Source organism: Vicugna pacos, chromosome 25 (assembly GCF_048564905.1).
Source record: "Vicugna pacos chromosome 25, VicPac4, whole genome shotgun sequence".
Taxonomy (NCBI): Eukaryota; Metazoa; Chordata; class Mammalia; order Artiodactyla; family Camelidae; genus Vicugna; species Vicugna pacos.
The window spans coordinates 37,290,668-37,306,743 of record NC_133011.1 but is presented as its reverse complement, the minus strand read 5'-3'; the positions used below and the strand labels follow the sequence as shown (position 1 = coordinate 37,306,743).

The following is a 16,076-nucleotide window of genomic DNA, read 5'->3' as shown; positions in this document are numbered from 1 at the left end:
AAGGGTAAGTAAGGCATGTATCAGTGAATCGGACAGTCTGTCCCCGGGACTCAATACTTACCAGGAGGAACAGTGCAACTTTAAAAGGGGAGAAGGGCAGCGGAGGGACACTAGCCAGGCTCTGTGTCAGGTACAGTAGGCCGCCCTGCCTGCATGTGTCATTCACACCACATCCCTGCCTCCCAGGTGGGCGGTGGCAGCCCCCTTTTGCAGACTGGGAAGTCTTGTCAGAGAGGTTAAGTAATTAGCCCAGCATCACACGGCTAGTAAATGCTGTGGCAGGATTCAGGCAGGGCCTTGGCACACTTCCAGGGCAAGTTCTCTCTACTAATTCCGGTACCTCCCTGTTACATCTGGAATGGTAAATAGATCGGTTTTGGAGCCTTTCAGAAAAGCTCTCTGATTTAAGTGCCTCAGATCTGTTTCACAAAGCTCAGAGTTCTTTGACGGTTCGGAAGCATCACAGTGCTTTATGTCCCAGAGACGTAGGATCTTACTCCTTTGACGATGACGTGGATGCAGGTGATGGACAGGTGCAAAGTCAGTGTTAGAAACTTCTGAAGGGAAACTCTCCAGTTCTCCCTTGATCGGCTTTCTTCCGTGGGATGTAACTCTGCTGCAGCGCAGGCCTGAGCTTTCCGTACGGAGCGAGCTTTTAGTATCCAGCATTATCGTGAAACGGATCGGATGGAGAAAATTGACATTGACAGTCTATTTTCAGGTTTCATTAGACAAGATGCACTGTCAGTTAATGGCCCACATAGTATCTGAAACTGAGTACGAAACATGGCATTTCTTACTTTCTATTTAGAGCTGTCTTCCAGCGCAAGGTTGTCTGCTTTGGAACTTCGGCTCCAGCACCAGGGCGCCTGTGGTGTGTTATGTGACTGCATTTACACGATGCACATAATCTGGGCTTCCTCAGCCCCAAACACTCCAGCGCAGAATCATGGGCTGTAGCCATCACTTAGTCATGCAGCTACTTCTAAAACTCTGTTGCCAGGAAAAAAAGAAGGGAGAGAGAGACTTCCTTTATCAAAGTTCCTTTGGACTTTAATTGCAAACTGTTGTTGAGCAGCTCCGGTTTCCTTTGGATTCGAGTATATACGTTTCTTTGCACGTAAGTTGGTTTTTACACTAGAGCACCAAAGCCCTTGTGTTCCATGAGCCACAAAAATCGTACCCAAATTGCATACATGTGAAACATTTTATTCTTTTATCCGAGAAGGAATCCTTGAATTTGAGACTTGGGCTGCGATTTTGCTGTTTGCTCCGCGCACCCCTCTTGTCATGTCATCTCTGGCTCCTTCTTCCCGCGTGGCCTCAGAGAGATCGTGGTCTCAAAGGAGGAGGTGAACAGACACCCAGATGGTCACCATGCAGTGCTGCTGTAGAGGGAGCCCAGCCGAGAGCTAAAGGACATTATCAGGGAGGACTTCCTGGAAGAAATGGGCTCTGCATTCAGTTCTGAGGACAGAGTAAGAGTCAGCCAGGAGAAGGGGCCAGGAGGGTGGCTCAGTGGCAGGCGCAACCTGAGCAGAGGCCTGGAGGCTTGTGGGGAGGGGACTCGGGGACAGTGCCCTGTGCGGTCCAGGGTGGAGGGTGCCCCTGCTGGGGAGGACACTGGAGAGCGCCTGGGGTGGAGGGCTTTGGAGGAGCTTGGGTTTATACTAGAACTGACACAGAGGAGGCAGTGAAGGGTGTCAGCAGGAAGTGATCCACAGGAGAGGTACTCCCGGTTTTGCTTCTGCTGACGTTCTACAGAAAGAAGGGTTGGGATGGGCGAGAGAGCTCTGTCTGTCCCTTTGAGACCCACCCCTGCACTCGTTTATTCCCAACACACACGCCTCTTAGTGCCTAGTGGGGAAGGGTGGACCCACAATAGTAAGCAAAATGAACTTGCCTCTTGGGAGCTTATCAGTGTCAGAAGTTGACTCAGTGTAGAATGTTCTAGGAACACAAGAGGGGCCCCTAACCCAAAGTGCAGAGTTTGAAGGCAGGGAAGGCTTCCTTGAGAAAGAGTCAAAAGGAGCCCGGAGGCAAGTGGGAGGTAGGTAGGCAGAAGGGCAGGTGGCCCCTGAGGTCACTGGGGATCTTGATACGGTGGTGAGGCTGGGTGTGCAGGGCACAGTGTTGGGGGTGGGGGTAGAACTCTTCCAGGGAACCTCTGAAGGGTTTGAAGTGGGGGAGTGACCTAATCAGATTTGTGGTTTGGGAAGGCCACCCTGGCTGTGTGTGTATCTGTGTACGTGTGTGTGTGTGTCTTGTGTGTGTGTGTGTGTGTGTGTGTGTGTGTGTGTGTGTGTGTTTGTGTGTGTGTCTGTGTACCGGGGAGGATGGGGAGGGTGCTACCAAGTGGGAGGGTGGGAGGGTCATTAGAAGGCCATTCACAGTCTGGCGAGGTGACCGGTGGGAGGGGGCTGGCGGGGCTGCGTGGGGGTGGCGGGGGCAGTGTGGATGTAGTGTTTTCTTATGGGGAGGGCTTGTTAGCAGGCCCTCCCAGCGGGGCCTTGTGGCTGAAAGAAAACAGGCGGAGGCCAGGCTGACTTTCCTCTTCTCTCCTTCCCTGCCTGGTGTGATGATCTTAGTTCATGCAGCATTTGGAACAGAAGAGCTAAGTTCCAGGAGTTTGTTGAGCTCGTTTGAGTGAGACCCTATAGGGTTTAGGTTTGTTTTGGGATCTGTACGTTCATTTAGCTAGAAACTACATCTTTCGGATTTCCATAGGGGTTTTTGTCCTTGATAAGACTATTTTCTTGGTGAGAGGAAATTTGATACAGCTGCTGTTTTTCTTGAAAAAAACTGTATCTTTTAAGGAATTTAATATTCAAAACAATAGGAATATTTAAAAATGATAAAGTAAGGCTTTGGTGCAGTTTCTTTGGTTTCTGAGTTGATACAGAGTTAGAAGACTTTGCATTATTTAATGGCACATCCTTGCCAGTATTTAAAGAGCTGTTAGTGAGCGCCCCAGGCCCACCTCTCAAAGCATCACAAAAGTTTGCTCTGAAATAGTGAAGTCACAAAGGTCTTCTTTGCAAAAGCCCAGCAGCTGGTTTATAATATGCAGCATAGCTCTCTTTATAAAATGATAATAGGTTCAAAGTTAAGAAAGTGGAAGATAATTGATTTTTTAAAAAAGCTGAAATATGAACTTTCTTGTGCTAATGTTGTGACTGGAAAAGTTGAAGAGAAAAATCCTACCCTGATATCATCTACGTGAAATTCATATACACCTGCCACGTTTAAAAACAACTTCACAGCAGTTTTTGAAGTCAGGACTGTTCCAGCTCAGATACTGGCAGTGACGGTTGCTGGCTTTCAGTTGTAGAGCCCAGTTTGCCTTCTTAGCATTCTGCTGTAGGGAGAGGGTTGAGTAGTGCCTTGCCAGCATGCTTTTGGGGCAGACGTCATGCACTCTTGGTGATACATTTCCACGTGTTTTACTTTCCAGACATTACAAGAAGCGGTGCCAAGGGCGCATGCGGAAGCATGTGGGGGATTTGTGCCTGCAGGCCGGGATGCTCCAGGACTCCCTGGTCCATTACCACATGTCCGTGGAGCTGCTCCGCTCAGTGAATGACTTTCTGTGGCTTGGAGGTAAGATGGTCTGATGCAGAGGATCAGATGTGTAGTTAAAATGCTGTCACTTGAAATAAGAGAAAACCGAGAAAAATGGCTCTAAAAAGAGAGAAGGGAGGAGAAAAGTTGGCTGAGCTGGTTGCAGCGGGGAATCTTCTCACCTTGTCTCCTGCCACTCTCCCCTGCGGCCCTGCACGGCAGTCCTGCCGAAGCAAGCATGCACTTTCCTCAGAAACGCGCTGAATTGCCTTGTGCCTCTGTTTTTGGCTTTTTTTTAAGCACATCTTGCCCTTTGCTTAAATGCCATTCCTGTTAGTCACCTCTTACACTCATTCTTCCAGACCTTGTCCATACGTAGCTGCTGAGTGGATGAACAGAATGCAGTATCTCCATGTAGTGGAATATTATTCAGACAAAAGAATGAATGAAAAAGAAAAAAAAGGGGAAGATGAAAAAGGCCACCTACTCTGGAAAGTCCACCCTGATTGCTCAACCTACCCTTTTCCCTGGGAAACCCCACCCCTTATACTCTGCTCTGCTCTTTTTGATAGTACTGCCCACCTTCTAATAAACTATAACATTTTTAGAAGAAAAAAAAAGAATGAGATGCTGATACCATCTCAGCATGGACGGCCCTTGATAACAGCATGTTAAGTAAAAGGAACCAGACACAAAAGGCCACGTGTTGTTGATTTCAGTGGTCTGAAATGTCCAGAATAGGCGCGTGTAGAGGCAGAGAGCAGATGATGGTTGTGAGGGGCTGGGTGGAGAGGGATGGGGCGTGACTGCTAATGGGCAGCTGTTTCTTTCTGGGCGATGGGGTTTTCTGGAATTAGATGGTGATAAGTGCTGCACAGCCGTGAGTGTGCAGAAAGCTGCTGAATCGCACACCTTTAAGAGAGTGAGTTTTATGGTATGTGAATTATATCTCAATTTAAAAAAACCCAACAAACAAAAAAAACAACCCTGCAGCTGAGGACAGCCTCTCCAGACCCCACCCCGCAGCCGGTGCCCGCAGGCCCCGTCGCAGCCCCATCTGTCGCAGGGCTCTCCCTCCGTCTGGAGCTGCCTGTTGACGTGATTTTCTCCTGCAGGACCTTCTCCTGGAGGCAGGAGCGGGAGGCACGGTCTGTGGGTTTCCTGCCATGCTTGTTAAAAAAAGCAGTGGGGGAAGGACTGAAACGGGGCTCTCGTGGGAGAAGCGGACAGCTGAGTGAGGGCCCGTCAGCCGCTTACGATAAATGCGGTCAGGATGAAGTAACGAAGTTCTCTGACAGCATTTTAACCACGTGCTATGGCACACACGAACTGGAAGAGATTCTTGAAATGGACTTAAATTTCCTAATTTGGCTTCTTAAAGAGGAGAGGGAAATAGAAGTGGGAAAGAGAAGGAACAGACGCAAAAGAAAAGAGAGAACAGGTGAAAGATTAAGCCGGATGAGAGGGGCACGAGGGAGCTTGGCCTCGCTGTCTCGGGAGAGAGGTCTGTAACTCCTCGAGACTGACGGGCGGGGTGGAGCTGCGAGATTGGGCGCTGCTCCAGGGCGAGTGCCCACCCGGGCCCCTGACCCACGTGGTGGTGACGGGCTGTCAGCTTCCTGCAGGGGACGGTGCCCTGTGCTCTTGGCCTCCTCACCGTCACTCCATCAGAGACGCACAGTGGAGCTTCCCGGGGGCTCCACAGCGTGTGGCACCACAGCAGACGGAGCGCAGAAGCAGAGGAGAGGGCCCAGCTCACTCGTGTCGGGCTGGACAGGAAGGAAATCTGTAAGAATGTGAAACAGTGCTACTCTTCTGGTGCATTGTTTCTGTTCTAGGAAGCGGTTATTTTTCCTAAAAATTTAACATGTGATGGGCTTATTATTATTTTAATAGGAATGAACACATACATTTTAATATCCTTTTCTACTTCCTTTTTTTTTTTTTTTATGGAGGGACTGGGGATTGACCCCAGGACCCCGTGCATGCTAAGCATGTGCTCTACCCCTGAGCTATATCCCTCTGCCCTAGTTTTATTTTCAAATACGGTAAGTGTCTGTAGATGTAACCCGCATGCACACACAGAAGCACTCTTTGTGATCCTCAGTGGTTTTTCAGAGTGTCAGGGAGTTCTAAGACCAAGAAGTTTGAGACCCGCAGAACTAATGAATACAGGTGAAAACTGTCGCGCAGCTTGTCAGGCGTGCGGCAGCCCAAGGTTCTCTGGGTGGAACTGCCAGTGAGAGGAGAGCAAAATGTGGCCGCCCTTGAGGAGGCAGGCCTGGTGAGGCAGATGCATCTAGGGTGAAGGGTGCGGAAAGGTATTCTGGTACTGCTTTGGGTGCTATGACTGTAAGTGTTTTCAGTCCAGGGCACTTTCTGCTACACCCCTCATCCCTCCGCACGGCCAGCGTCTGGCCCAGAGCCTGCCGCATAGTGTGCACTAGACTCTTGGTTAGATGACGGAGTAGATGGTCCATGTCATGTGTGTGCTTGCCCCTCAGTGGGACCCTGAGCATCATGAGTCTTCCGTGTTGCCAGCCTGGACACGGGCATACAGAGCAGAAAAGGTGGCACGTTCCTGTTTGTAGCAGAACCAGCGATCTGTGGGTTCGATCTTTGTTTGGGGGAGAAAATCGGCATTTGCATGTAAGCAGGCTGTCTGAATCGTTCTTAGTCACTGCGGTCCGAGCTGAGGATGGCCTCTAACTTTGTTCATTGTACTCTCATTTTAATGCCCAGCTGCCCTCGAGGGGCTGTGTTCGGCCTCTGTCATCTACCACTATCCTGCTGGGACTGGTGGCAAAGCTGGGGCTCGGAGGTTCCAGGGCAGCTCTCTTCCTGCCGAGGCAGCCAACAGACATCGCCCAGGTAAGCTCTGCCCGTGCCTCTGTCCTGGGCTTGTTTGCAGCCCTTAAGCAAGCAAGAGTAATTCATTACTGTCCCCGTGAGTTAAGCTCGGCTATTGCTGAAATAAAGAGTAAAATCCGTTGAGTCAGGAATCCTGCACACGAGACGTTTTATTCTGATTTTATTGAATATGTGTTGATCTTATTGAGTCTTACTGAATGATATTAATGGATTACAGTGATTGATTTCTGGAACAGGTGCATAACATTTCATGGCAGACTGACCTTGAAGTTCTGTGTCTGGGTCCTTTTCATAATTCCTGGGTATTTGGTGAAGTTAACCCCAGATGTCAATTTTACCAGCTAACTTAGGGCCTGGGGGCTGTTACTTATTTTTCTGGTTGACCTAGTTCTCTAACTGAGTGAAGTTGGATTTGGTTATGTTTGTTAGCACTTAACAGAGAGTAAAGAAAAAAAATCATCTTTGGAGAAGCAGACCTACAAATGATCACTGAATGACTTTACCCTTTTGGCCCCTAATGAATGAACTTGCCTTAAATGGTTCAGGACATAGCTGTCATATTGTCACAAAGTTAATAACAAAGGGTGCAGAGATCCAGGTGGGACACAGAACTGCGAGGTGTTTTTTGATCCATGAGATTTTTATAGACTTTTCCGTCCAAAGAGAAAGCCCACGGTAGTAGGTGTGTATTAGACGAGGAAATGCCTTAAATTTCCTTTTCCCCGATTTATACCAGCCCCCACCGTCAACAAATTGTGCAGAGACCACCTTCATGAACCGTCAGTGCAGCCACACGGTCTGAATCTGGGTGCGCTCTTTGTGGAAATGCTTAGATGAATCTGTGATGGCTCTTGAAGATATTTCTTCGTCAGACCATTCTAGTGGTTTATTGGGGCCTCGGTTATTGGAGAGGAGCGTGAAGCAGGCTGGGAAGTGATAGAGGAGATCAGGCCTAGAATGTCTCTGCCCCCGCTTCCCTGGGCTTGATTCTGGCCTGAGGCCCCTCCCGTCAGTGTTCCCCACCTGTGTTTACCCTTGCTGTCGACCCTGCTGTCTCTGGGAGGAGGGTCAGCTTTCTAAGTCCCGCGGTCCTCTGCTCCCTCTGGGAGTGCCTGCTGTTGGGGGCGGCTTTGTTTTGTTCTCACCCTGCAGTGTGAGGTCATCATGTGCTGAGACCGCTCTTCTCGGGTAAGTGGTGAGGCTCCGAGACTTTGCAGGGTCGTGTTTCTTTCTTCCCCTTGCCGAGTGTAGGCAAAAAAATTTAAGCCTGAAAAGGTGCTCCATCTGCAGAAATGCCTTTATTTAGTTTTGCATAGTGTAAAAAGCTTGAGACCTCTTTAATCGTGGAAGGCAGGCTGGGGGGGAGTTGGGGAACAGCCAGTGAAGCCCAGGTGGGACCTGAAAGAGCCGCGCTTCCCTCACCGAGACGGGGGACGGTTTCGCTCCGTTCAGGCAGTGAAGGGCCCAGACCCGTGGACGAGCTGACATCAGGAATGTACGTGTGTACCCGCTGCTTCGCCTTGGATATCAGTGTCAAGCCGGGCCAGTTTGTGGCGGCGGCCTCACCCTGCATCAGGAACTCACAGCGCCTCCTCTCTGAGGCGGAGGCCAGGCAGACCGGTTATTTCACACTCCCCCTTGGACTGGCACCTGAGCTTCCCGTCTCAGCAGCAGAGCGGCAGGAACACACGTGTCCTTTAGTGCCGCTGTGGCCTGAGTGGGCTGGTCTCTGTGCCCCAGTGGCCGTGTCTGTCGGTGGGGAAGGCGATAGCAGTGCTTCCCTGTCTCCAAGGGCTGGTGGGGGGGGGGTCAGATGCACACGAATGAGCGAGTTCAGTGACCTCGGCCCAGGGAGGCCTCAGGGGAAGAGATGCCAGGACAGGGCGGCCCCAGCCGGCGCTTGGTCCGTGCTCGCAGCTGTTAATGTTACCAGTATCACTACTGTGGGTTATCGAGTAGTTTTAAGACTTGGTAATACGAATTCATGAATGATGTTAAAAGACTAGACATTTCAGATCTGGTTTACATAGTTTTCAAGGTTTCCTCTGCAAAAAGGGTTTTGTTTTTTCTTTTTTAACAAAAACCCTACAGTTTATTTATCTTTTAGTTCTTCCAAAATTGAAAGTGTCAAGTCCTACTGCTAAGGAGAAACAAACAAACAAACAAACAAAATCTGAAACCCTTCCCCCCTCTTCTTTTAAAGTCACAGAACACAGAAGGAACCGCAGGGGGACAGGTGGGCACAGAGAACCAGGAGGGGGAGGATGGCAAGATTAACTCCCCAAACACATAAAAGGCTGTTCAACGTAAGTGTGATAAATGCAGGGCAACGTGAGACAAGTAAAGACCAGGCGCGGCTGGGATGAGAGGCTGTGCTGCAGCCGTGTCCCCCCCAACCCATGCTCCAGGCCCGGGCGTGCCTTGCGCCTTCCAGGGCTAAACGCTGACTCCTTGGAGCCGCCGAGATTTCACTAGAAACAGTAATGAGGCACCACCATTCTTCCTTAGACATATCAGAAAAGAAATAGTGGTAATTTTGCTCCTACCAGTGAACCGTGTGTGAATTTGTGAGGAAGATGAAACTGAACCAGGGAGTATCACTGCTTCTTGTCTTTCATGAGGCAAGAGAGCAGGAGAAGTCAGGCGAAGGCAGCAGTGCGCGCAGTCTCACCAGCTCAGGTTGCACCGTTTATCACATCATTAGCAAATTCCAAGAACCTGAGAAAAGGGGTTTTTCCACCCCCTGTTAAATCTGAGTTTAGTCTCCAAAAGAATCCGGTAGTCCCTCCCTCTTTCTGCTTGAATTCTCCCCTTGTTTAAATAATGGTTTTTTCAGGTGGATGTGCTGGAGACTGAACTGAGGACCTCTCGCTTGCTAATAAGCACGTGCTTGCCTGACTGAGCTATCCTCTTCTCCTTTGAATTTTTTTTTAACTTTACTTCCTTAGTTTCAGAGGTTAGAGGCCTCTAATTCTTTTTCTGGAGACTTGTCCATGAACCTGTAAGTCTATAATTAATGGACAAAACTTGGTTTATTAAAAAATCAATAGAACATTCTGCAATCCATCCAAAAGGAAAGGCTCATTGACTTATAAATGTTTCTCCTTTATGATGATTTCTACTTTTTGCTCGAGCTTAACTTATTAACAGTCATCATCATCGTCATAATGACCAAAATAGCTCTGAGCGAGTGGGCTCCTCGCAAAGCCTAAATGCCTTCCTTGTGTTTTACCTCGTGGCAGGTGTTTGAGGGTAGGTATCAGTGTCTCCTTTTTGCAGGTGAGGGATTGAGAGATGGGGCCGCTTGTCCCACATCACACGCAGCTGGCCTGGAGCCCAGGCCACACAGTGTGCATTCTTAATCGCTCCTCTTACCAGCCTCCCACTGAGTGGTTTCCCAACTCCTGTGAGTCCATAAATGACCGATTTTAGTGATCTCAGCCTGATGAGGCTTTAAAGGAAGAAATACTAGTGAGAGTATGAGACAGAGTGGCATAGATTAAAATTGTACATTTTCACAATGTTTTATTCTCAGCTAATGATCTAAAAAGTTAATATTTTTTATCTTAGTGCTCTGCAAGCACTAAAAACAAAACATTAGAAATGATGCCAGTGCAGAAGAGAAGTGGGCTTTGAAAGTCCAACCATTGCTAGTGACTTATTGCTCGTTTTTCTCCAGTGATGCTTGTTGAGAGAAAAAGTTATAAAGACTAAATTGGTTTTATGTCGTCTTTAGTACGGAAGAAAAGATTGTCAGCAAATATTGAGAGAAAGTAAAATCTTCACTCTTTTCTTTCCTGATGATAAATATGTAAGTTGTTTTTCATGGCTTAAGTACATTTCCTCACTTGTGAAATTTGACTAATGTTATTTACCTCGTCTGACTGTGAGAGTTAGATGACTGTACACAGAGCACCCAGAGGTGCTCAATAAAAGTCCGCTGTCACAGTGACAGACAGTTTAGAAGGATCGGCTCTGAATACTGACGAGGGTGGCTTATTTCTGATTCATATTCATTGTGTATATGTGATATATATGAATGTGACTTAAAGTAACAAGGATTCAGTGGCTTTTTTTAGTGCAGTGTGTTTTGATGAAATCAGTGCCATTCTAGTAAGTAGGACTAGTTAAATTGCCTTAAGCAGACAACCTTGAAGATTATTTATACAGAATGTATTCTTACAAGTCAGGATTCATATTGCCATGTAACCATCCGCTAGAACCTTTAAATTCGTAGGAATCTGACCACAACTATTAAGTTTAGAAAAGTCAACATTGATTATTTTCATGATTGAAGAAAATTTTGATTTTTCTTCTGTACCCCTGAATAGGTTTTAAACAATCAAAACATTTATTTGACATCTGTCACTTTTCTTAATAGAGGGAGTAAAAGGAGAGTTCATGTTGTTTTCATATGTAAATAAATGCGTTTGTATTTCAACAAAATTGTGTGACTTCCTGGCTCTTGGGGAACTATTTTGCAAGACACTTAGATTACCTACTGTTGGAAGAATACAGACGTGACTTTTATGAATATAGGGCTAATACCGATCTGTTAGTTTTTGATACAGTGCAAGACACGAGGACTAGGAGAGCTTTGCTGCTGACTGCCAGGACAGGTCCCGGGTCTCAGTCTCCGTTTTCTGTAAAAGGAAGAGGCTGGCCTGGATTCCTTACTCTTAGATGAATTTCCATGAGCCTTTCTTTTGTTTATACTCAGGAGTATTAACAATTTCAGATTAAATACTGAATACCACTCCCTTCCCTGAAGCAGAATTCAGTATGTGCTAGATAAGCTTTTAGTTATGGACTCTGAGCATCCTGTTTTTAAAAACCTTACATACATGCAATTTTTGTGTTGCGTGTTTCCCAGCAACCCGGAAGGCCTTTCTGGCCATAGGTGGCGCTGTTGCACCTTTTTACGGTCAATTTTCCTGTTTGTAAAAGAAGGCTTAAACAACGTTCCTTTAATTTGATTTCTTTGTTTAATGCTTCAGGATAGCACAATGTCCATTAAGTCTGGCTACCTGGAAAATTTATTCTAGTTGTATCTTATTTTTATTCTGTCATCTCACTGTGAAAATTTCAGACTTGCTGTGCAAACAGTGGCAAAATTGGACTTTTCTTCCAGTATTAGAAACCAGTGAGCCATGCTTTTATAAAGCAGATAGAAGCAGTCTCTGGAGCACCTTCAAGCTGAAAAATGCATTGAGCTCCCTGAGTACTGAACCCGCTGCTGTGTGTTAATTAGCTGCAGGTGATTTGGTATATGGAGGAAGGGGCGTAGCTTTTTGACTTGGGTTTGCGTGCACGCGCTGCCACTGAGCCACGTGAACCTGAGTCAGTTCGTTCTGAGTTTTCCCCTAGTCTGTGAGATGGGGACCCTCATACCTGCTTTGTAGAATTGTGAGAATTAGAAATCATGTGAAGTGTTTTAGCACAGTGGGTATCTCAAAAGGTCTCATAAACTTCAGCTACTGTTTTGTACGAAGCCGTCATTTTACAGTCTTTGGCAATTACTGAGAAATTAAAATAGGAAAAGCTGGTTTTATGACGAAAGATAGTATTCGAGGAAGGTCAGTAGTTCCTATACTCGTTATTTAGCCTCAGCTGAGTTAGGACCGTTACAGTCACCCTGAGCCAACCAAAAGCCACAGAATTTGTGTATGTTGGGGCTTAAGGGGACCCAATAATTACACACTTGTTTGCTCCGCCAGCCAACTGAGAGATGACGCAAAAGAGCAGGCGGGCGATAAATGTTTCCTTTGTTTCTGAGGAAGCCACGTTCTCCATGAACTTCAGGGCTTCGGAAAAATGGGTGTCCTGATACTGTGTCCCAGAACCAGAGACTCACCCAGTCCTGGCAGCTCTGGGCCACAGCGGGCCTTCCCTTGAGAGGATCTGCTCCATCATGCACAGGGCTGTCTTGTCATTGAGCTGAGCATCCTGGGTGCTTCCTGGGGTGGCCAGCACCCAAGGGAAAAGAAGGGTTGGTCTCCCCAACCCCTGGACTCACACCTCCCTCCATTAGTGTGAGGAGGACTGGCCGTGGGCCAGGGGCCAGGGGCCAGGGGTGTGGAGGGAGAAGCGCCCCCAAGGACCGGAGGAATGGGGAGGAGGTGCCCCCTCCCTCAGTTTAAACAGGTGGTGGGGTGGGACAGAAGGGTGCTCCCCAAGAGTTTATAGAAGGGGAAATAAGGATAGCCTTTGGGACTTAGACTAGCCAGGAAACACAGAAGATGAGTAGAAGGGAGATTTGTGAATAACTTTAATAGGTGGCATTTGTTGAGCACTGAAAATGTGCTACATTCCTTTCTGAGCATTTTACAGAAACGAATCCTTCAATTTTCACAACAACCAAGAAGGAAGGTTGATTGTTACCCCAATTTTCCAGGTGTGGAAATTAAGGCACAAGAGGGTAAGTCAGTTGGCCAAGTCCCAGAGCTCGTAAGTGGCAGAGCTGGGACTTAAACCCTGGCTGTCCGGCTTCCAGGCTCCCAGGGACAGGCTCTGGCTGTTGAGAGGTATCTGCGTGCCTGTGGATCTCAGTACATCTGTACATCAGTCAGCCCAGAGAGGACGGGAGGGGAGAGTTAAACAGGTGCTCAGCCACTGTCCACGGAGAGCGCACCGTGATTAGTGTTACTGTTTTCTGGGCAGCAGGTCTGTTCTTGTAACAGAAATTTAGTCCATCGAGTTAATCTAGAAACAAACCCCTCTTGCTCTGCTTCTGTCCACGCTTGCCATGTGACCTCCTGCCTATGACTGTGCCGTTGGGGAGAAAATGTACTGACTGTTGAACTCCGATATTTTAGTCTGGTTCATAGTTTCATGTCTCCTGTTACATTAATAAGTTAAACCTCTGGTTTTCTTGCATCAGTCTCTTATGAGCTTGGTTAATGCAAAATCAGTCCATTGGAGCCCAGTGATGCTAACGGTATAATTTCTGAGCACACTGAGGCACTTCTACCCGTGGAGACCTGGCTGGAGGGTGCCCCTCTTTCTCACAGTGATTTCCTCCAACAGCACCGGTTATTCTCCCCCCAGCCCTCTGCACATGAGGCTTTCTGAGTAGGCCAGAGCCAAGTCTACCAATCAGAAAGCTATGAAGTGCCTGGAAGTGGGTTCAATAGAAGAAAAGGGCTTCCAGGGAGTCCGATGAGATGTTCAAGTCCATTTGGTAACAAGCTGTCCATTGTCTGTGGTTGAGCTTGTCCTTCGCTGTTTTGGAAAGACTGGACTGGATGAAGGGAGTTGAAAGGCACAGAGGGGTTGTTTCGGGTGGTGCCTCCACATCGGTGAGAAGTGGTGGTTGACCGCCTGTATGAGGCATAGACCGATTTTCACAGACTTTATAGAACAGCTTTAGAAGCTCAGCTGTCTGAGTGCACTTAACATGGGGTCCGGTTCATCACCGGACGTGCTGAGAGGTCAAATAATTGATGATTGTGAAAGTGATGTGGAGACATCAAAAAAGTCTCAATCATATCCCCTATTTAAAGGACATGGCACAGTGTAATATATTTGGCCTGTTTTTTTCACTGAACAGACAGTGTTTAGTGTTTTCTGGGAATCCCCAGTCCCCCGAGGTTCCATGCAGCTGGATGTCCCCTCAGTGCAGCTCTGTTGGCGCTTGTCCTGGGCGTGGTGTCTCGGGGAGCAGGACTGTCAGCAAGCTCCGTCTCCTCGCCCGCAGTGCAGGGTTTCTCATCCCCGGCTGCTCTGTAGCGCCGAGAACCACACGTGGTGGTTGTCAAGCACTGTGTTTGACATACAGTCAGTATTCGGTGGAAAGCACCTGTTTTTTTTTATTATAACCGTGGCTTCTAGATTGTGATGGGTTTCAGGCTGCATTTATTTTTTATAACTTTATTGTTATTTTTCATAAAAACTTGTTTTTACTTGTATTTATTTATGTTTATAGCAGTGCTGGAGATTGAAGCCAGGGCCTTGTGCGCTAAGCACCTGTGTTACTACTGAGTGATACCCTCCCCCGTGTCTGCATTTGAAAGTAGAGATTGCAATGCACAAGGCAGCTCTTAGATACCATCATGGGACCTGTCCTCTGTGTAGGCAGCTAAATACATACGCTAGTGCTGTAAGACTAAATGTTGTTGGGACATACCTTTTTGAATCTTGTTAACACATTTTAAAAACGATCATAGCTAGTGATATTCGTGAGTTTTGGATCCAGTACCACTTGGGGTGTGTTTTGCCATCATGGGAAATTACATTCTACAGAGAAGGCTAATTGGGTCTCATTGATATTTGGATGGTTTAGCAGATAGATGATCAAGGCTTTCAAAAGCTTCCTGATAATAATGAAGTTGACTGTTTCATATTTTAAACTAACTACAAAGTTACCTTCTAAAAGATGGAGCTCCTAGACTGTGACATGTTCAGCAACTCAGTGTGTATGTGTGTGATTTCAGGAAGGCAGGAATAAGTTCCGTGCAGCCTTCCGATACTTTTCTCCTCCAGTCCAAGGTGTGGGCATATATTTACACAAATAATTTGATATTCTTTTGTCATTGGCGTATTGGTGGGAATAAGAGGTTCTCATGCTTGTTCAAGGGTTGGGAAGAATGAGCTTAGAAAGTGGGAGGGGAAAGAGGCAGGTAGGCACTTTACGCTTTGTGCAGGCTATGAGAAATAGTAGCTTTTCTTTCTCTTCCTTCTAAAGCAAAAAGGCACTGAATTATAACATACTGTTACTCAGCATTGCTTTTCTGATCAGATACACGTGTCTCACATTTTTCAAGGCAATGGGAGTGATGAAATGTGTTTTAGCAGTTATCTTTAAAAGAAGTTTTGTTTTTCAAATAAAAGACCGTGATCTGTTCTTTCTTCCAGGGGCGCAAGAAGTTCTCATTGATCCAGGTACATGATCTATGTGCTTAGTTTCTTTGGCTTATTTTTAAGTGCTTGTTTCATGGTGGTGTGAATGAATGGTTAAAATTTCTGGATTATGATCTTTGGAACATGCTGATTTAAGTAACTTTAAATCAGAACTGTTAAAAGCCTGAGTGTTGTTTGGTCCTTGTTTGATGGGGGCACCCTTTTGATTTATGTTGTCTGTCGGAGAAGAAAATTCTTCCCCCAGCATGGCTAAGTGAATGGTTTGCAGTGTGCCTTTAAAATCCTCTGAATGCATCGAGCATGCTTGTCCAGTGAATTGTGAACTGACTCATAGTAATGACTTTGCTCTGATTCTGTGGCTTGTGCTTCTCTCCACGTGAATTTGAATTCTCTGTTGCATTTCGTGTCTGTGCTCTTAATGGGGGAAGAAATTTTGCATTTTTTACAGAGGTGGGTTTTCCTTTCCACTCTGAATGCCTTCTGTAATTAATACAGCAGAAATCTCTCATTGAGGTGCTTAATTATTTCATAATGAGCTGGATTATTTTTTTGGCTTAATTGGAAACAGTGACAAAGAGTGATAATAAAAAATATGAAAACCTTCCTTCCTTTGAAGAATAGAAATCAGATGGGCACTTGCTTTGTGACCAACACACTTACTTTCATGTCATTGTGTATCATGATTCTGAAGTGGAGTTGCTTCAGGTTTGTAGATTTTTGCTTTAACATTTGTGTTGAATTCTTCCTCTAGGCTGATGTTTCCTGTTGGGTGTGTGGAAACTGTA

At 46.7% G+C, this 16,076-nt stretch overlaps 1 protein-coding gene across 10 annotated transcripts in view; it reads left to right on the top strand.

Annotated features, from left to right (window-relative positions):
* TRAPPC9 (trafficking protein particle complex subunit 9) overlaps positions 1 to 16,076 on the top strand; it is a 433,756-nt gene that overhangs the window by 42,691 nt on the left and 374,989 nt on the right. For 8 of the 10 annotated variants that reach the window (XM_072949773.1, XM_072949771.1, XM_072949768.1 and 5 more), the window contains 3 exons: positions 3,455 to 3,600; positions 6,304 to 6,432; positions 15,286 to 15,312. In XM_072949773.1, the coding sequence (XP_072805874.1) occupies positions 3,455 to 3,600; positions 6,304 to 6,432; positions 15,286 to 15,312 (302 nt within the window). The remainder of the gene's footprint in view (positions 1 to 3,454; positions 3,601 to 6,303; positions 6,433 to 15,285; positions 15,313 to 16,076) is intronic. The other 2 variants (XM_072949774.1, XM_072949777.1) reach the window with 1 other exon arrangement.